Here is a 21,341-nt window from a genome sequence, read left to right on the forward strand (position 1 = left end):
GACACAATCAACAGTGGGGCGAGGCAGACACACACATACACACACATAGACACAGTGGCCAGAGGTATATTGTTGCAGCCGTAGGGGGGTGTTGGCGGCCGCGGGGAGGGCCAAGTCCCAGGATTCTGTGTGTCCCGGAGCATCCGATAGGTGGGACTTGCCCTTTTTCCAGACTGTGAAATTCCCTTGGTCTCCTATTTTGACAGCAGCTCTGGATAAAGTGCATGATTTGTGGGGGGGGATGGGGGTGAGGGGCTTGCAAGGGAGGGGGGAACCTGAGCAGCTCCCTGCCTGACTCCTGGGGGGGAGGGAAGGAGGAAAGGCGCTTGGCTTGAGACACCCGGTATGTCGTGGTCGTCTTCCTCCTCAACCCTTACGGCTCAGTAACGGCGGCTCGGGCAATGCCCGAGGCAGATGGGTCCCGAGAAAAGGCAGAAGCGGAAGAGCGGCAGGGGGGGCGGGGCCATTTGTCATAGCGGCCGGGGCCCATGGAGCCCCGCCACATCGGGCGTCAGCTGTGGGTTGTGCGTCCCCTTGGTCGCCATCCAGTCATTCAGGAAGGCCTGGGTGGCTTTGCGGTGTGCCAGGCGGTGGGTGATGGAGAAGCCGGCGTTCCCTTCCAGCTGAGACAGAATCACCAGTACCTGTCTGGAGAACAAACACGTAAAAGTGAGTGTGCGAATGAATGACAGAGGCGCAGAAACACACGCATGTTTCCCCCAGCAAGGCCTAGAAACCACCAGCAGCAATGGGACCAAGTCTTCTGAAATGTTTCAATGCACAGATGGGAGTCTGCAACTCGAACTCTGGCCAGGCACAGACCAAAGGTTCCTGACCTCTTCTGGGGAATGGAAAGGCCATGCCAGCACCTAGGAATCCAATGCATGCTGAGCGCTTGCCTTTGGACTGACATACTCTGGACCAGGTTGGTCCTATCTTACCGCTGACACCAAGCGGGGCAGCTTGGCAGGCCAGGCGCTAAATCTCTTTCCCACCTCCTGAACTGAGCTTCTGGGTGGAAAACAAAACCAGGAATTTCGACGTGGCCGCTTGCGTGCGGTTACCTGCAGTCTTCTCCCTGGGGCAGGGTGTAGGGGTCACATGCCCCCAGCAGCCCCTTGGGAAAGGATGGGTGACCTTGAGCCTGTCCTGCTCCCTTGGCCTAACCTACCTCACATGGTAGTCATGAGGAGAACCATGCACAGCAATGTGAAGATGGGCAGAATAAAAAAGGTTCAACCTTTCTCTTTCTGTTCCTTTCCTCCTGATCTTTTTTGGGGGATTTTGAGGCACCTGGATATGTCCATTTGTGTATGGAGAAGGAGAACTGTCCCTTATACAATGCTCAGTTGGACCGCTTGCAAACGCCTTTCCTTTCCTTCCCCTCTCCCTTGTCTTTCCCTCCTTTCCTTTTCCCCCTTGTGGGTTTCTTTTTCTGCTTCCCCCTGTCTCCACTCCCTTGGGTGAATAACATCAGTCTGGATTGTTGGCCATTTTACTATTATCTTGGGCTACGGCTGCCTTGTTAAAACATCCTCCCCAAAGTAAAACGGCGCCATTGGTATTAAACGTATTGAAGTTAGCTCTGATTTCAAATTGTATTTTAACTTTTGTATTGCGCGTTTATGTATATGATGCTAGCCACCCTGAGCCCAGTTCTGCTGGGGGTGGGCAGGGTCTAAATAAACTACTACTACTACTACTACTACTACTACTACTACTACTAAGGAGCCCAGTGGCGCAGAGTGGTAAGCTGCAGTCCTGCAGTCCATGCTCTGCTCACGACCTGAGTTCGATCCCAACGGGAGTCGGTTTCAGGCAGCCGGCTCAAGGTCGACTCGGCCTTCCATCCTTCTGAGGTCTGTCAAATGAGGACCCAGCTTGCTGGGGGTAAAGGGAAGATGACTGGGGAAGGCACTGACAAACCACCCCGTAAAACAAAGTCTGCCTAGGAAATGTCGGATGTGACGTCACCCCATGGATCAGGAACGACCCGGTGCTTGCACAGGGGACTACCTTGACCTTTACTACTACTACTACTAATTATTATTATTATTGATAGTGATAAAGTTTATTGTCTGCGGCCGAAGGCCATCACAATCCACCATACAAAACATTAAAATAACATTAAAATAACTTTAAAACAGTCTGACCCCCAAGAAGCTATTATTTAAATATGTTAAGTTCCCTGATTAAAAACAGCTTTAGCTTGGATTTTCTTAGCTGCTAAAGCAAAGAGCGACACTTTGTAGGAAACATCAGGATTGGCGTCTGAGAAGAGCAGAAAGAGCAGCTTCTCAGAGCAGCTGAGAAGGAGAACGAGCAGCTTCTCTGGATCCGGGGAAAGATTTAGGCCCTTTAGAAAACGCTCCAAGAAATTTAAGTCTGGGCTCTTTGTAGAGGACAGAACAAGTTGTAATGAATTAGGTCCTCTGGAGCGGCTCCACAAATACAAAGGCAAGAGGCCCGACTTGCGGTCCAAACGCCAAGAACTATTGCAGGAAGGCTCAGATGTTATTATTATTATTATTATTGAATGGCCAGTTCCACTTCTCCAGTTCCGCTCCATCCCTTCCCCGTCCACTGCTCAATGCGCCTTGGAGAGGACCGCTGGTCCCACCTAAAACCCGCGGGCCGCTCCGCACGGCCGCCCCACCCGCTCTCCCCTCTCACCTGTGCAGCGGGGGCACGCTGTCCTGCGTCTTCAGGCTGCCCCGCGTCGACACCACATTGAAGCTGTCTGTGCAGTCGCACTGGACGTGCAGGTAAGACTTGGGGTGCCGGTTCTCCACCACGACGATGAGGCCTGCCCAGCCGTGCGTCAGGTAGTAGCAGGTCATCCCTTCGCGCCCCTGCGGGAACAAGCCAGGCCGGTGGGTCCTCCAGAAGGACAGCCGCACAAGGGACAGAAAAAACCGGCCACCTCTCCAGCCATCATCGACAGGCCCCCCCATGCAGGATTCTCCAACCATCAGGGTATGGGGCTGCCCCTTCTCTATCCATTATCTTAGGACTGGGGGGCACTGGAAAACCAGCCCCCCAAATCATTCTCACGCTGTTCTTCGTTTCCAGCACAAGTGCGCCATCTAATGGTCACTAGAAGGCCATGGGTGAGAGGCATGACAATCTGTTTCTAGGAAGAAGCAATATATGGAGGAAGTCTTTCTAGTTTTGTATTTGAAACTACAGACCTGAACCAGTTTAATATCTTCTTCAAGTACTTAAAGGGCTGTCACATAGAGGAGGGTGCCGAGTTGTTTTCTGTTGCCCCAGAAGGTCGGACCAGAACCAACGGGTTGAAATTAAATCAAAAGAGTTTCCGTCCAGACATTAGGAAGAATTTTCTAACAGTTAGAGCGGTTCCTCAGTGGAACAGGCTTCCTCGGGAGGTGGTAAGCGCCCCTTCCCTGGAGGTTTTTTAAGCAGAGGCTAGATGGCCATCTGTCAGCAGTGCTGATTCTATGGCCATAGGCAGATCATGAGAGGGAGGGCATCTTGGCCATCTTCTGGGTGTGGGATAGGGGTCACCGGGGGTGTGTGTGGGAGGTAGTTGTGAATTTCCTGCGTTGTTCAGGGGGTTGGACTAGATGGCCCTGGTGTCTCTTCCAACTCTATGATTGTATGATTCTAATACGCATTTCCTCTCCTCAGGGAGACTCAGCAGGGAAGGGATCTCTACTGGAGAATGCTCTGCTCCTTCACCAATTCCCATGGTTATCTGGGAGGAAACGGTGGCATCTCAAACCGATTCTAAGCTCGGAGCCCAGACAGAACTTTCTACAGGAAAAATCCAGTGCAAAGAAATGGAGAACAGCGCGAGAACGAAGCGCTCAGTTCCCCGAAAGGGCTAAACAGAAGCAGAGCGGGGAGTTTCTGGTCACAGCCCTCTGACAGAGATGCCCTGGCCTCAAGGCGCCAAACCCCAGGGAGCTCCTCACCCACCTCGTGCCGCTCGCCCTTGTTCTCCGTCAGGAGGATGATGGCGTCTGCCAACGTGGTCGACTGAGCCTCCATCTGCTCCACCATCACCAAGCGGGAGCTGTAGATGGCCAGGATGTAGCTGGAGAGGTCGGCGGCAGCGGCAGGACACCCGTTGCCTGCAGTAGGACTGGACACTGGTTGGGGGAGAAGGAAACATACGAGTTGATTGGCAAGCTTGCAAAAGGCCCCTTCCTCCCACCCCCCAGTCCTGCCCACTCAAGAATAAGGCTGTTAACCTTGGCCGGCGGAGGTGCCCGAGACCAGGGAGCTCCAGTGGTTGAAAGCGCAGCACACTACGGCATACTCGCCCGGCTCCAGCATCACATCGCAGTTGACGAACTTCTTGACGGCGCGCTTGCTGTGCGCCATCAGGCGGCCAAGGCTCAGCCTGTTGCCGTTGGTGAAGGTGGCGCGGAAGACCATGATGCACAGGTCCAGCAGGTGGCTGTCCACGGAGTCCGAGCGCCTGCCGGGGAGGGAGGGAGGGAGGAGGGCAAAAGCGGGGGTCAAAGCATAATTTCTGCCTCTGCTCTTCCCTTATTTATTTTTCTATTTTATTACATTTCTACCCCGCTCTTCCCCAGCCAAAGGTGGGGCTCAGGGTAGCTCACAAGAATGCCGCATACGATAAAAAACAGAACTGAAGCATTACAGCTGTAGTTCAAATAGCCCAGTGCAGTAATGATAAGGCGCCAAAAAAGCGAATATCCAGCTGCAGATGGGCAAGCAGGTGGACAAATCCCAAGATGGTCTAAAACAAGGGGAGAAGATCAGTAGTGGGGTGGGGGTTAGGGAGGCCAGTATTTATAGGGTGAACAGTAGCTGGTCTCGACCATAAGCCCGGTGGAATAGTTCTGGCTTGCAAGCCCTGCAGAATTCTTGAAGAAGAAGAAGAAGAAGAGTTCGTTTTTATATGCTGACTTTCTCTACCACTTAAGGGAGACTCAAACAGGCTTACAATCACCTTCCCTTTTCCCCCCACAACAGACACCCTGGGAGGTAGGTGGGGCTGAGAGAGCTCTAACAGAGCTGTGACTTGCCCAAGGTCACCTAGCTGGCTTTGTGTGTAGGAGTGGGGAAACAAATCCAGTTCACCAGATTAGCCTGCGCCGCTCATGTGGAGGAGCGGGGAATCAAACCTGGTTCTCCACATCAGACTCCAAACCACCGCTCTTAACCACTACACCAGGCTGGCTCTTCTACACCGTGCTGGATCCTGCAGGGCCCTGATCTCACTGGAGGGACTATTCCACCAGGCGGGGGCCGGGGCAGAGAAAGCCCTGGCCCTGGTCAAGGCCAGCCGGATGCTCCTTGGGCCAGGGACCACCAGTAGATTGTTGTTATATGAACGAAGATTTCTCTGGGGAACATACCAGGAGAGATGGTCCCATAGAGTGCGGGCAGGGGCGGAACTAACGGCATTGTGGGTGATGGTGCTGCTGCAGGACGGTCTGGGAGCCGAAAGGTTCTTCACTGAAAGGTTTTAAAAGTCTCCCAGCAAAACTGACATTTCTTCCCCCCCCCCCCCGTCAAATTAAGACAGCAAATGCAAAGAACAAACCAGGAGATAGCTTAACGCATGCATAAACAGTTAAAAAAACAAAACAGAAATATCCTTGAGACAGAAGTCAGACAATAGCGATCCACTGTCTTCATAAAAATTAGGTAAAATACTCTGTGACATAAATAATATACTGTAAAGTAAGCCAGAGTTCTTGCTATATTTGATTGACCTTGCTGAGATTCTTAATCTCATACACCGTTCTGATTTGTGACTAAGGGGTACAATTATCTTTTCCTTCCATCTGTACTGAAGAATGTTATTAAAAATTTAAAACGTGTTTTTGTTAAGAATTTAAAAATGGTCTTAAACGGGTGCAGAAATGGTAACATGGCTGGCGCTTCATGGAGATGTTTGGAAGGGTCAGCCAAGGAAGGGAGCTGTGCAAACGCAGCACCGCCACCAAAAAGACCCTGCCGCTTGCCGCTACAAGATAAAATGAGGAAGGGAGAGCCAGGCCCGCCGCTGTAAGCTGGCTGGAGAAAAGAGGGGTCGTGGTTAGCAAACATTCTAGGCCAGGGTCCCCAGCCTTTTTAGAGCCGGTGGGCACATTTTGAACTTTTAGAGGGGGTGGTGCGTGCCACCCCAAAAATGGCTTCCACAGGAGGTGGAGCCAGACCCCAAATGGCTTCTGCAGGAGGCAGAATCAAATGGAATACCTGCCTTCTCACACCTCCTGGGAGGAAAGAAAGCCACATGAACAAATGGAGCTGCCTTCTACTGAATCAGACCCTTGGTCCATCAAAGTCAGTATTGTCTGCTCAGACCGGCAGCGGCTCTCCAGGGTCTCATGCAGAGGGTCTTTCACATCACCTACTTGCCTGGTCCCTTTAACTGGAGATGCCGGGGATTGAACCTGGGGCTTTCTGCATGCCACGCAGATGCTCTACCACTGAGCCACTGAGCCCCTCCCCAAAAGAATGAAGGGGGAATGGAACCACATGGTGAGTAAGGTGAGCTGACCAGTCCTCCTGAACCTCCAGTGGGAAACCTTTGAGTGAGAGCAACCAGTAACAAGTCCTGCCTTACAATGGCCCTGCCCAGAACCAAGAGGACCGGTGGGTGCCACGGTGCCCAGGGGAACCCTGTTCTAGACAGACCCGTCTACAAGTGAAGGTAGGAGTGGGACCAGGGGTCGGGCAGTGCCTCTGACACGCACAACAGCACCCCGAGAGTAAGCTCCCTTGGCCGTCTTACCGACTGCCTTCCTGGAACAGGGCGAACTCCAAGGCGGCACGCTCCAGCACAGTCAGTGAGGTGACGGTCACGGGCCCGCTGGCCTTGTTGGGGAAGATGCCCTGGACCCGGACCTCGTGCCAGTCCGAGTGGAGCTTGCAGATGTCCACTGAGTCAAAATACCTGGGAAACGGAGACAGACGGCTGTCAGTCATTGCAGATGCCACCCGGGTCACGTTGATCCCCCCCCCCCCCGGAAGATGCTCTCAGACACGCCTGAACCCCCATTAGCCTTTGTGAGATCTTCTTGAACACATGAACACATTAAGCTGCCTTCTACTGAACCAGACCCTCGGACCATCAAAGTCAGCATTGTCTGCTCAGACTGGCAGCGGCTCTCCAGGGTCTCAGGCAGAGGTCTTTTACATCACCTCTTTGCCTAGTCCCTTTAAGTGGAGACCAACCCGGAGGCTGAAGACACCAAGGGGCCCCACGGATACCTGATAAAGTCGCTGTACTCCATCCAGAAGACCCCCTCGCTGCTCCCGTGGGGCATCAGATCGTGCCGCAGGTGCGCGGGCCAGTGGGGCCATTCGTCAGACCAGCTGCCGTTCCAGGAAAAACGGCCCCAGGGGTTGCGGAGTCGTAGCAGCCTGGGGGGACGGAAGGAGGGCAGAAGTGGGTCCCCGACTGCTGAATCTGGTCTGAGCCAGACCCAGGCTGAAGAGACCCTGTCCGACCAGCAGAGCAATCTGTTTCCTATCATATCGACTTCATAGAATCATAGAGTTGGAAGGGAAAACCCGGGTCACCAACCCCCCGCACAATGCAGGAAATTCACAACTACCTCCCCCCACCCACACACCCCTAGTGACCAGAAGATGGCCAAGATGCCCTCCCTCTCATCTGCCTAAGGTCACAGAATCAGCATTGCTGACAGATGGCCATCTAACCTCTTCTTAAAAACCTCCAGGGAAGGAGAGCTTACCACCTCCCGAGGAAGCCTGTTCCACTGAGGAACCGCTCTAACTGTTAGAAAATTCTTCCTAATGTCTAGACGGAAACTCTTTGATTTAATTTCAACCCGTTGGTTCTGGTTCGACCTTCTGGGGTGACAGAAAACAGCCTGGCACCCTCCTCTCTATGACAGCCCCTCATGTACTTGAAGATGGTTATCATATCCCCTCTCAGTCTTCTCCTCTTCAGGCTAAAAATACCCAGCTCCTTTGACCTTTCCTTATAGGACTCGGTCTCCAGACCCCCTCACCATCTTTGTTGCCCTCCTCTGGACATGTTCCAGCTTGTCTACATCTTTCTTAAATTGTGGTGCCCAAAACTGAACACAGTACTCTAGGTGAGGTCTAACCAGAGCAGAGTAAAGCGATACCATCACTTTGCGTGATCTGGGCACTATACTTCTGTTGATGCAGCCCAAGACCGCATTTGCCTTTTTAGCTACCGCATCACACTGCTGACTCATGTTCAGTGTTCGGTCTACTAAGACGTAATTTGAATGTAATTCGTCAGCGCAATTTCGGCAAGTTGAGCGCCTTTCCTTACCTGTACCCTTGCACGTCCCGTACGTCCAATATGGAGTATGCGTGCCGTGGCCGAAGCCCCATGCTCTCGTAGGTTGCGTCGTCCACCTTCATGTTGCCCCCTCCACAGGAGGCGCCCATCAGAAAACTGAGGTGTGTGCGTATGCGCAGGGGGTGGTGAGGGAATGAGGGAGGCAGGGAGACAGAAAGACACACACGCAAAAGAGAGAGACAGAAACAAAGAGAGTGAACACAAAGATTTGTACCACTGAAGGAAACGGGCAGGGGAGCTATTTAGTTAGTTTAAAGCATTTCCTGTCATGGCCCTGTCGAGACTATTTGCAACACCAAAACCACAAGGAAAAAGCTGGTCAAGACTCGGACCGATTAGAAGACCCCCACGCCACCCTGCCGCACTTGCTGGAACATTACACCAAAAGAATGGATTGCAGAAGCGGGAATCGCTGGGGTGGGGGGGTTCCTGGCCCTAATTTTTCATGTCGTGCCCACGGTGATGGTTGCCAAGATCCATATGCGCAAGATCTGTGGTGGAGAGGATGCGGAGGAAGCCCTGCTTCCCCACAACAGACACCCTGTGAGGTAGGTGGGGCAGAGAGAGCTCTAAGAGAACTTTGACTGGCCCAAGGTCACTCAGCTGGCTTCATGTGGAGGAGTGGGGAAACCAACGCGGTTCACCAGATCCGAGTCCGCCGCTCATGTGGAGGAATGGGCATTTATGCCTACCAGTTATATCATTCACTTTTCCCCTTCCTAGATCAGGCGAGACCAAATAGACCCTGGCTGAGAATTCAGGGAACTGAAAGCCAGAAGCCCAGACTAGCATAAAAGCAGACCAATTGCCCACTTTCCATTTCCCCAGGGACTGATGCACAGGCCGTGTCAGCTACCTGGACCCGTGCAGACAGCATAATGGGGGAGTTAGTCTCTCCATTGGCATGTCACCAAAGAAATGCATGCTGGGGCTTGTAGTTTCCATGAATCACTGTGGCTTGGCAAAGGCCACAGAAGGACCAAGAATCACACTTTACAGCAAGAGACTGCGCCGGTCCCCTTGAAATACCGATCCCACTATACCCCCCTCTGTGTTTCCTCTTGTCCTGGCCTAGCCATGACCCAGCCAACCACAGGCAGCACAGCGTGGTGTAGAGGATAAGAGCAGTGGTTTGGAGCGGTGGAGTCTGATCTGGAGAGCCAGGTTCGATTCCCCACTCCTCCACATGAGCAGCAGAGGCTAATCTGGTGAACTGGGTTTGTTTCCCCACTCCTACACACAAAGCCAGTTGGGTGATCTTGGACGAGTCACACTCTCTCAGCCCCACCTACCTCACAGGGTATCTGTTGTGGGGAGGGGGAGGGATGGTGGTTGTAAGCCAGTTTGATTCTCCTTTAAGTGTCAAAGAAAGTCAGCATATTAAAAAACCCATCTCTCTCTCACACACAGATGCCGAGTCTCAGTGGAGCATTTGGCATGGGTGGAGAACATGAAAATGGTATCGATACTGTCTGTTTCTAGGGAGAAACAAATCTGTGACTCCTGGCCCCAGAATGCAAGACTGCTGGCCTCCTAGCCTGCCTTCCCTGAATGGGGGGTGGGTGGGGGGAGGGAACAGCCCTTCTAGCCTCTTGCCCCTGTTCTCTCCACTCCTCCCATGCTGAAGGGGGAAATCCCTCCCTCCTGCCTCGTCTTACCCAGCCTCCTTAGAACTCAGCATTTTGGCCCAGATGAGGTCAGTGTCAATGGACTCCTCGCGAGGGTTAGTGGAGCTGACCTGCAGCATCAGGCTCTCGCAGGGGGCGCCGGTGAGCGTCGCCAGGCCTTCGATGGCGCGCCCTGCCTGGAGGGCAAAGTACGAACCGTGGAGTTTGGCCAGAGCCTTCTCGATCAGGGCCACCCACAGCTGCTTCCTCTGGGCCTGGGGAAGGAACGCGGAGACAAACGCAGTTGCGGACAAGGCAGCCGAAGGTGCCGTCACTGAATATCAAGCGGCAGCCTGTTCGTCCATTCAGTTAATCACGTGTGACTCAACCTACATCTTACAAAACGGATCAGGTGAGGTGCAAACTCAATCTGTCGATACCACTAAGGGTGCCACGTGGGAACAGCCCAGAACCCAAGCCAAAAAGGTTCAGATTGTGCGCCCTGGCAACCTAAAAATTCCCACTGGAATGCTATGACATGCCCGTTGCGTGAACGGAGCACATGGACACCAATTTCTCTGGTTTTGCCTCATTCATGCAGGGTTTGCCAGTCACGGGAAGGGAAAGTCCCTGAAGCTCCAACCCCCAAGCACTGTCCATCTTATCTCGTCATCTTTCTGCTCGTGCACTTGGAAACGCATCTTTGCAGACGCCAGGGCTCACTTACTACCCTCTCAACGATCCCTCATCCGTAACCATCCGGGCAGGGGTCCATCTCCCTGTCCACTTCCAAAAGTGGTGCCTGGCACCGTTCAGGCACTTCTGTAAGCAACGGCGACGTCAAACCCAAGGACCCACCTGAGAGAAGAGGAGGTATCCGCACTCGTCACAGGGCAGCATGTCGTCCACCAGCACAGTGGTCCAGGTGCCGTCTTTGCAAAGCCGCACCTGGTAGGCTCCCTCGGGGCATATGGTCCGGGTGATCATGACCCGCTCCACCAACTCTGGCCTCTCTGCCAGCACAGCCAGGGCGCTCAGGAACCTAAATGGGTGGCGGAGGAAGGCCAGTTAATCCCAGGGAAGGCCAGTACGAGCCCACAGAGAGTGCATGCCGCGGTTTGTTGCGCCACGGTTAGTCAGGGCCAAGCCAAGTGGGAAAGAAAAGGCATGCTGGTAGCTTGAGGATGTAAGAACCCCCCAGCTAGAGCAGACCAGTCCGGCATTCCATTTCACACTGTGGCTGAACGGTTGCCCCTGAAGGGCCAAAAAAACAGGGCAGAGGGGCCAAAGCCTCTCCTGATGTTGCCTCCCAGCAGTGACGTTCCGGGGTTTGCTACCGGGTTGTTCTGGGTTGAAATTAAATCAAAAGAGTTTCCATCTAGGCATTAGAAAGAATTTTCTAACAGTTCGAGCGGTTCCTTGGTGAAACAGGCTTTCTTGGGAGGTGGTGAGCGCTCCTTCCCTGGAGGTTTTTAAGTAGAGGCTAGATCAGCATCTGTCAGCAATGCTGATTCTATGACCTTAGGCAGATCATGAAAGGGAAGGCATCTTGGCCATCTTCTAGGGGTCACTGGGGGTGTGGGAGAGGTAGTTGTGAGTTTCCTGCACTGTGCAGGGGGTTGGACTAGATGACCCTGGTGGTCCCTTCCAACTCTATGATTCTATGATCCTACCTAGAATCATAAAGTTGGAAGGGGCCAGACAGGCCATCTAACCCAACCCCCTGCTCGGTGCAGGATCAGCCTAAAGCACCCCTGACAAATGTCAGTCCACCTGCTGCTTGAAGACTGCCAGTGAGGGGGAGCCAGACCCGAGGTCTATCAAGGTCAGAACTGTCTACCTGGTGAAAGCTCTCCAGGGTCTCGGGCAGAGGCCTTTCACATTGTCTGCTACATGTGTTTTTCAGCTGGAGATGCTGGGGACTGAACTTGGGACCTCCTGTGTGCCAAGCAGAGGCGATACCACTGAGCTCTGGCTCCTTTCCTGTTTGCTGCGTTCCCTTGTGCCTCACGCCCTCCCTTCCCGTTACGTGCAGAGAGGACCTGAAAAAAAAGCCTTTGTTTGCAAAGCCTTCAATCAAATGCTGCGTTGTCACGACGACAACGCTGTCACCACAAACTCCGTTTGGAATCCCCATTTGCAGAAAGGAAACAAACCCCAATTTCCCCCAGCCCCCTGAATTCAGCCATCACAGTGAATTGCAATTCACTTCACAAACCAGGAAGTTTTTCATCATGGCTCATGCACAAGGGGGAAAGAGAGAGACAGCATGAGTGCCAGGGATAAGGAAGCTTTGGTTTAAAGCATTTATACCCCACGCCCTCCTGTTTATTGATCCACAAGGTGGCTAACAAGAATCCCATAAAAAACAATAAGGCTACAACTTCGTCTGACATAGAAGCAGCAGTGGAACCGAAAACCGATCGACAGCAATTTTAAAAGCCAGTTAGTAGCGCAGACCGATAAAGGCAGATCAAAGATAAGCCCAAACACATACACAGGAGAGAGCATGAAATTACTATCCCCCCCTCCCAAATCAATATACAAAGCCAGAGCAAAGTGTGGGATCAGACAATGTATGATTCACAAGAAGGCCTGGGCAAGGTTACATCTTTAAACTCAACTCGCTCAATGCCAGGCAAACAGCTGTAAAAAGGCTATTTGAAGGTTGACAAATTATGGCTTTGAGCTATGTTGGAATTGACAAACCATGGTTGGCGATTAGTCAGCAAACCATGGGCTTGAAGTGGACTTGTAAACCTCGGTTTAGCATGACTGTCTGCATCGAACAGCCATCGAGGCAGACATTCCTCTGCCTTCAGAAACCGCAGTGCCGGTACAGGAAGTGCTGAGCAGATGCGAAACGAAAGCAAGTGGCCCTAAGCATGGCTCGTTTCCATACTCGGAAGCTCACACCATTGTTTGGGTTCTCGACTGCGGTCAGCGCAAACCACAGCTCAGGGCCACGTCGAAAAGTGAACCTCGACCAAGCAGAGATGGCAGGCTGGAAACCTGAGAAACCAAATGCACTCCTTGGTCTCACTAAGGGCCCGAACAGACCTGACCAACATGCTGCACAAACTCTGCCCCGCAAAGCATGCTTCCAGATTCTCCACAAAACACAGGGCGGAGGCACAGGGGTTTCCCCGGCCAGGAAAGGTCATGTGGAAAAGGGAGACAACTTAGAAAACCCAGCAATAAGGCAACGTTAAGGACTCTGTGCGGAACGAGAGCGTTTGTGCTGTGTTTGCATATCAGGGGTTCCTCCGTGAGAAATTACGGAAGGGCTGAGGAGCTTCCTGGAGAGGCTGACAGCCCGCCAAGGTGGACCCTGCCATTCAGCGCACCACCAGGGACGTTCTGGATCATCCTGTCACTTCAAGCAGGGCAACAGGAGGGGGGGCCTCGCAAGCGCCCCACACAAACAGACAATGTGCCCTAGAGCACATGCCAGAATCCCCTGCAGCACACAGGAGCAGCTAAGCAGACCTTCTGCTGCAGAGGAAGCCCCAGGGAAAGGACGCCCTGACGGTGAAAAGGTTTTTGAACCACTGGGCTACAGCGGCTCAAACGCAGGACGTGCCTAAACCCAGCTCATCTCATTTGAGGGTCTCTCGTTTTGGCTCTGACTTAGCAATACATCAGCCATGAACACATGAAGCTGCCTTCTACTGAACCAGACCCTTGGTCCACCGAAGTCAGTATTGTCTACTCAGACCGGCAGTGGCTCTCCAGGGTCTCAGGCAGGGGTCTTTCACATCACCTGCTTGACTAGTCCCTTTAACTGGAAATGCCGGGGATTGAACCTGGGGCCTTCTGCATGCCAAGCAGATGCTCTACCACTGAGCCACGGCCCCTCCATCACCACTGGAAGCTTGTTTTGGAAGGGGGGGGGAATAGATTTTTGGGGTCCCATGTGCACAACTGCATGCAAACCCCTTCACTACCACCAGGGGGAGGCCTATGTCAACATTCGGCAGAGAGCTCTGCGGAGCGGCCAAGAGCACAAAATCATCCCTTTCATTCATTATAATTCTTTAATTAGTTTCTACACGAGTTTCTTCTTTTCACGCCATCGTTTGTTCCCACTTAGCTTCAATGAGAGGCCGGTAGCGAAACCCAGATTAATTTCAGACGATGCCCAGGGGGGCGGGGGAGAGAGCAAACCAACCAAGTCTTTCCCTAAGTTAATTGTCTGAGATTCACCTCCAGCTACGTTAATGTAAGGGACAGGGTGTGTGTTCTGCTGGGTACCTTAACAAGGTTTCTGGATATGCCAGTTAATGCTGGGAAACATCTGATTAACTTGCCTCAAGATGCCCTTGGCCGGCCTCAAAATCCGCTTGCCTTCCCTCATCGCTTCTCTGCCCGCACCAGACTTCAGGGCTCCCAGAAAACTGCATCCCGCCCCTCGACGGGTGCCAGGGACTCCGAGCGCCTGCGCTCCTTACCAGCAGTTCCCCAGGAGCCCTTGCAGGATGTCCGAGGGCCGGGGGGTCCGGAAGACCGACCACTTGACCAAGCGGTCCTTGAAGACGTTGCAGTTGATCTCGTGAGGCCTCAGCCACTGCTTGACCCGCTGCTGGACACTGTCGCCTTCAGGGAAGCCAACCGACTTGGGGCCCGGTGGGAAACTGTCGTCCACAAAGTTGACTTTGTTCTGGGAAGAGTAAGAAAAAAAGAGAAAGGGGTCATCCCAGCGCTCTCGCGGTTGGCGATCTGCTCAGCTCCAAAGGAAAGTATAGTGTCCAGATCACGCGAAGTGATGGTATTGCTTTACTCTGCTCTGGTTAGACCTCACCTAGAGTATTGTGTTCAGTTTTGGGCACCACAATTTAAGAAGGATGTAGACAAGCTGGAACGTGTCCAGAGGAGGGCAACAAAGATGGTGAGGGGTCTGGAGAGCAAGTCTTATGAGGAAAAGTTGAAGGAGCTGGATATGTTTAGCCTGCAGAGGAGATGACTGAGAGGGGATATGATAACCATCTTCAAGTACTTGAAGGGGTGTCATATAGAGGAGGGTGCTGAGCTGTTTTCTGTTGCCCCAGAAGGTCAGACCAGAACCAACAGGTTGAAATTAAATCAAGAGAGTCTCCGTCTAGACTTCAGGAAGAATTTTCTAACAGAGTGGTTCCTCAATGGAAAAGGCTTCCTCAGGAGGTGGTGGGGTCTCCTTCCCTGGAGGCTTTTAAGCGGAGGCTAGATGGCCATCTGTCAGCAATGCTGATTCTATGACCTTAGGCAGATGATGAGAAGGAGGGCATCTTGGCCATCTTCTGGGCGTGGAGTAGGGGTCACTGGGGTGTGGGGGGGGAGAGGTAGTTGTGAATTTCCTGCATTGTGTAGGGGGGTTGGACTAGATGACCCTGGTGGTCCCTTCCAACTCTATGATTCTATGCTTTGCCGACACACAGAGGAACTTTCTGCAAAATTAATCAGGAATAAGCCCCCCCCCCAATGGGTCTTGCTCCACAACAAGCATGCACGGATTGGGCCTACCCTTTTGGCTTATCTCCCTCCGCACTTCAACGCTCAGGCAGCAGTCCTCCGAAGCCCCTTCTTCGGCCTTCTGCACTCCTCCTGGAATGCCCTCCCTCCCAGAGAGCTTTTACCCAGTGGGCTGGCCTCAGCACTGTTTGCGCAAATCTGAGTGCATGGATATCAGCCACCACTCTTCCTCCCTGCCAATGAAGTGGCTTCAATCCCTCCGAGCTCTTCTAGATTGGAAAGAGGCTTTGGGGGGTACTGCTAGAATTAGGGTTTGGGGAAAGCTGTCCAGGTTTGTAGGGATGGGTGAGGAAGGGAATCTCTCCCCCCAGGCATCCAGGACATCTTCTACCAAGCGAGGAATAACAATGCCCTGTAAGAAGGCAGCCTGCTGGGACGGTGCCACGCTGCCTCTCAAGCCCAAAAGGATTAAGTTTCATTTACGAGATCGGCTTGATTTGGCTTCGGACTTCAATCACCGCAGGCCGGCGAGGAAATCAAACCGCGCTCGGCAATTAATGCCATCCTGCCTGGTTTGTTATTAATGACCCCTAGAGAGTGCCCTTTCCGGCAGGATGCCAAAAGGGGACCAACAGGGCACCGGTTTCCGCTAATTACTCGGGGCTAAATCTGGATGTCCTGGCTCAACTCACGCACCGACGTTTCGCCACCCGGAATCTACCGCATTGAGTCCTTGCCAGTGGGGGGGGGGGAGTGAAGAGGGAGGGGAAAGGAGGAGAAATGTCCACTTTGGTCCTGATGAGCCTCCCTCCCCAGGGTCATGCAAGATAGAGCTTTTCCCAGAAAGGTGAGGAGAGAAGCCTCCCCACCCCTTGCATTAAGACCTCTGCCAATTCCAAGGCTAGAAGAGAATTCCAAAGCAACTGATTTTTTTTTTTTTTTTAAGTAAGCAACCTCCAAGGATGCTTTGTTTTCGCAATAAAAATTAAAGATGGTACCAGGCTTCCTGAACTGGTGGTGAAAAGTGCCCATTAAGTCGCAGCTGACCACCCTGTAGGGTTTTCAAGGCAAGAGACGTGCCATTGCCCGCCTCTGCGTAGTGACCTTGGACTTCCCATCCATTTCTGACCACAGCAATAGAGAAAGCCACCATCAAGCAAGATGTGCAATGCTACATTAACACTTAAAAAGGCAAATCTTTCTTTCATGCCAGCCAGCCAGCCTCCCCAATAGGGACCCAAAGCAGCGTACGTTGTTCTCCTCTCCTCAATTTTACCCTCACAACAACCCTGGGAGGTAGGTTAGGCCAAGAGTATGTGACTGGCCCTACGTCACCCGGAAAACCTCTGTGGCAGGGCAGACATTCGAACCTGGGTTTCCCAAATCGTAGTCCAACACTTAAACTGCTACATCGCGCTGGCTCTCTACTACCTGTACGCTTCCCTGCCGAGCCCTGCAGCAATATGGACTAGAAACTCCCTTTTTAAAATTAAAAACAAAGCATGGTGCCAGCTTGACAGAAGAGGGCAGGGAACTCACCTCTTGACAGAAGGAGACAATGTTTTCCCAGAGCGCCTTGGCTTCGCCCTCGTCGGTCTGGCGCCGCTTCTCCACGTGCATGCTCTCGCGGCGCCGGAGCGGCTTGGCCCCCTTGCGCTGCGCCATGTACCCCTGGGGCGTGTGGCAGGCAGCGCAGTGCTTGGCTTGGAGCTCGTTCAGCAGGGTGCAGGCTGGGCAGGGCCACTGGTTGGGCCTCTCTGGGGCGGCCGGGGGCTGCAAGGGGAAGAGGCGGGCCACTTTGCGGGCCGAGGGGGCTCTGGAGCTGCAGGCCGGGCAGGCGCCCTTGTCCGAGCCACACTCCAGGCACTTGGTGGCCAGCTCGTGCTCCTGGAAGCCGTGGAGCTTGGAGGAGCCGCACACTTTGCACTTCTGGGAGGCGGTGGGGTTCTTCAGGGTGCACTTGGAGCAGGACCAGGTGGTGAAGTCCGGGCTGGACGGGCCACAGGGGGTGAAGCGCACCGAGTCCCCTGCCAGGTCGATGGTGTCGCTGCCCTTCTGGTTGCTGCAGGCCTCACATGTGCCACTCCCCGAGGTGTTGAGGAGGGAGCAGGCGCTGCATTTCCAGTGCGACTGGCTCACGTCCATCTCTTCCTCCAGGGCGCTCAGCCGCTTGGTCGCCAGCAGCTCCTGGAAGCGGACGGCCTTCGGCACAGACGCCGGCGGGGAGGGAGGCTGGGAGGTCTCGGGCACAGGGGGCTGCAGCTGCGGGGGCACCTCTCGGCGGCTGCGGGGGACCGGGTTATTCTGGAGTCCGGGGGAGAAAAGGCTAAAGCTTGGCATCTTCTGTATGTCCTGCTCGGGGGCGGCGGTGCCCGGGTTGGCAACCGGGTGGCTCTCTGGGGTCTCAGTGGTGCCGCTGGGATGAGGGGCAGCATGGGCGATTTGGAAGCCGGCCGGAGCGATGACTTCAGGGACGACCAGCGCCTCTGGGGGGATCTTGGGCAGCGAGAGCTTGCGGGGGCCCCCGCAGGCAGAGCAGGAGTTGGCCACAGGGGTGTTGTGGAGGGTGCAGCGCTGGCAAGCCCACCCATCCTCCAAGGCCGCCTCTTCCGGGCTCTTCCCCCCGGAGTCCTCGCTGCCGCTCTCCGCTTTGGGAACCTCCTCCTTGCACGCCCCCTTGGGCTCCACCAAGACGGTGGGCTTGGGCAGGACCCCGTTGATGATGGGGAGCGGCGAGCCCCCCGGGCCGGGCTCAGGGGTGAAGCCGCACACCTCGCAGGTCTCTTTGCCCAGGTAGTTCCGGAAGGTGCAGCGGGCGCAGGACCATTTCTGCTCCTCCACGCTGAGGCGCAGGATGTGGTTGAGGTCGGGCTTCTGGCGGGGGGCCTCGCAGATGGAGCACTGGCGCTGGCCCACAGGGTTCAGGAACGTGCAGCGGGTGCAGGACCATTCCCGCACGGTGGCCATAGAACCAGAGGAGTGGGTGTGGCTGCAAGAGAGAAGGAGGCCGTCACTAAACGGGGCAAGGGCGGGAGGAGAGGCAGGAGCCGTGGCGGGGAAAGCTTCCGGGTTATTCATTTAAACACACAAGCGATACTCTTGCGGGCGCTTCAAGGATTCTGTTCCTATGTATCACTGCTAACTAAGGTGGCAGCACTTTTACTTTGGGTTCTCCGGAGTGGCCCAAAATCGTGACCGAGAACAGCATTGGTCAGATGTCATGTGAATGACCTTATATGAACACATGAAGTTGCCTTATACTGAATCCGACCCTTGGCCCATCAAAGTCAGTACTATCTGCTCAGACCGGCAGCGGCTCTCCAGGGTCTCAGGCAGAGGTCTTTCACATCACCCACCTGCCTTAGTCCCTTTAACTGGAGATGCCAATGATTGAACCTGGGACCTTCTGCATGCCAGGCAGATGCTCTACCATTGAGCCTCAGTCCCTCTGACCATTAATGCAGATTCCTTTAAAATGCTCACTGTCTTTCATGTGCATCGTCCCAGAATTCCTTGCAAAAAGGAGCCTGCCAGTATTATTACCTCTATATAGTGCTTCTGAGGGTATGGTGTGCTGGGGAGGGGGAGTTGAACCTGAAATTTAGAGGCAGGGAACCGCCCAAAAGAATCTCCCAGGTTTGTCTAAGATGGGATTCGAACTGGACCTTCCACACCCTTAGTCCTAGGGTCAGACTACACCATGCAATGACCCCTTCCCGTTTTGGGGTGCTCTGTTCACCTGATGGATCAAATTTTAAGAGCTAGAGCAAGCGCTGAGCCAAATAAATACATCCACTAAAAACAAAATTCCTCCCTTTTCGCCAGTCTGCTCCCCTTCGTCGTTTTTTTTAGGAGGGGGGGGAGGATAGACAAGGAAGTTCTCAAATGCTCCCCTGCGGCGGCCAGATTTAGCCTGTGCTCCGCCACTTGCCCATCACCCCCCCACCAAAGGTAAAGAGATTTCTTACAGGCGCACAAAACCGCCAGGCAGAACTTGGTTGGGATACCCAGGCAGAGGGGGAAGGTTTGGGTGTTGCTCCAGGTTTCTTTGCAAGGCGGTCTCCTCCCCGATGCCCACATGCAAATGCGCCCGTCACCACCAACGGCGGAAAGGGGGAGAAAAACACCAGATAGATACCAAGGGTGCAGTTTCAGCAAACAGACAGCAGCACTGGTGTCAGAAGTACCTACAGGCCTATGACTGCGGCTGACGTGCTCCTCAAACGACGGTGCCACGTCACACCAACAGCTCCAGGCAGTGCAGATGAATTGGGCCCCCAGACCCAGAAGCAAGGAGTTTTAATTGGATTTGTTGAGGGAAGGGGGAGAAAGAGGCAAAGGAAATTATGGTTCCGCCAGAGCTAGCCCGGTCTCAAGGCCTCCCCGACTCTAGCATGGCCGGCCGGAACAGACTACACGCTTGAGATTGCCCGATGTGGCCTCCCTTTCCCGGCACCAACGTCTCTCTTGCCCTCCTCCTTGGCGTTGCATTTTTCACGTCTCCCTTTCCCCTGCCATCTCCAGCCGCCTAATTATTTCCAACCCCTGGGATGCGGCTGTCCTAGTTACAAGGACGCTGCCGAATGCCATGTGCCCCCTGCCTGATTTCTGCAAAGGGACGGCGGGGGAACCCCTGGTGATGCGCCTCGGTCGTGGAGGGATGCAGGCCGGCAGGGTCCCTCAGGTCCAGACCACGCCGGAGAAGCCGCAGCAGGGCCACACAAGGGCTTTGCCGGGTGGGTTCGCCTCTCACGGTATCTATTGTTTCCGCTCCTCTCACTTAAACAGCAGCCAAAAGGGAGTATTGCCTGCTCCACTCTCAGGGTGAGTTCGGGGACATGCGCCTTATGCTCGCATCACGCAAGCTAGCCTAGGAAGCTGTGGCCTCATTTGGGTTCTGTGACTGGAACTCCTGCCCTTTTTTCCCAGCCCTCAAATGGGCCATGGCGATGGGGACTTGTATCTGGGAGACCCGGGCTTGAATCCCCACTTGAGCCATGGCAGCTTGCTGGATGACCCTGGGCCAGCCACTCTCTGCCCGAGGTGGGGTGGGGGTCCCGACAGCTACATCAGCAGCCGACTTTAGAAAATGAGAGCTTGGAAATTCCCAAGGCCACAGAAGAGGAACTGGGATCTCTCGCCCGCTGTCAGCTCCCTGCTCACTCAGCTTTTCTCTACTTTGAAGGAGTCTCAAAGCGACTTACAATCCCTTCCTCTCCCCACAACAGACAGTTTGTGAGGTAGGTGGGGCGGAGAGAGTTCGGAGAGAGATGTGACTAGCCCAAGGTCACCCAGCTGGCTTTACGTGGCGGAGTGGGGAATCGAACCCGGTCCACCAGGTTAGAGTCCGCCACCCATGTGGAGGAGCGGGGAATCAAACCCCGTTCTCCAGATTACAGTATGCCCCTCTTAACCACTACACCAGGCAAACCGTCCCTCCCCATATGACCTCCCCGTTACATTTCCTGGTGCAGGAACTAAGGAAACAAGGAACTAAGAATAACACCAAAAAAGCATCCAGTGTTTTCAGTTCTGCGTGCCTGAAGGTGGGATGATTTCCTGGAACATGCAGGCGCTCCAAACGCTATTTTCCGTCAACTGGCTGCGGTGAGATTTCCTCCCATTTTAGAAAACTGAGCCCCGCCTTCTTGCAGCCTCCCTGTTAAGCTTCCTCCCAGACCGCAGAGTTGGGCCTGGCATCGCACGGCAAGTGGGAAAGGTGGAGGCTAAAAATACACAGTGCCAAAAAACATTCCCCTTCTTATAGGGCCGGGATAGGACCGTGGAAGGCCTGCTTGGCCCGTGATGGTAGCTGAGTGACTTCAGGCCAGGTCACTGTCACTTAGCCCGATCTACTTTCACAGGGTTTTTGTGACAAGTTGGAGAACTCGAAGGAAGGGAAGGTTGGGGGGGGGGATCTATCATCACCTGAGAGACCACCAGTGTCCCACAGTGGTAGAAGGTGTCATACCGGCGAG

At 54.0% G+C, this 21,341-nt stretch overlaps 1 protein-coding gene across 1 annotated transcript in view; it reads right to left on the reverse strand.

Moving 5' to 3' along the window:
- Positions 1 to 360: 360 nt before the first annotated feature.
- The window catches only part of CAPN15 (calpain 15), a 47,804-nt gene continuing 26,823 nt past the window's right edge, over positions 361 to 21,341 (reverse strand). Inside the window, exons 2-12 of the mRNA XM_056866450.1 lie at positions 16,903 to 18,352; positions 14,367 to 14,575; positions 10,774 to 10,957; positions 9,967 to 10,190; positions 8,279 to 8,404; positions 7,219 to 7,371; positions 6,740 to 6,901; positions 4,218 to 4,447; positions 3,943 to 4,115; positions 2,674 to 2,852; positions 361 to 648 (exon numbers count right to left, since the gene is read on the reverse strand). Of these exons, the coding sequence (XP_056722428.1) occupies positions 471 to 648; positions 2,674 to 2,852; positions 3,943 to 4,115; positions 4,218 to 4,447; positions 6,740 to 6,901; positions 7,219 to 7,371; positions 8,279 to 8,404; positions 9,967 to 10,190; positions 10,774 to 10,957; positions 14,367 to 14,575; positions 16,903 to 18,330 (3,246 nt within the window). The 5' untranslated portion in view covers positions 18,331 to 18,352 and the 3' untranslated portion in view covers positions 361 to 470. The remainder of the gene's footprint in view (positions 649 to 2,673; positions 2,853 to 3,942; positions 4,116 to 4,217; positions 4,448 to 6,739; positions 6,902 to 7,218; positions 7,372 to 8,278; positions 8,405 to 9,966; positions 10,191 to 10,773; positions 10,958 to 14,366; positions 14,576 to 16,902; positions 18,353 to 21,341) is intronic.

This window comes from Euleptes europaea, chromosome 21, assembly GCF_029931775.1.
Source record: "Euleptes europaea isolate rEulEur1 chromosome 21, rEulEur1.hap1, whole genome shotgun sequence".
NCBI classification, from domain to species: domain Eukaryota; kingdom Metazoa; phylum Chordata; class Lepidosauria; order Squamata; family Sphaerodactylidae; genus Euleptes; species Euleptes europaea.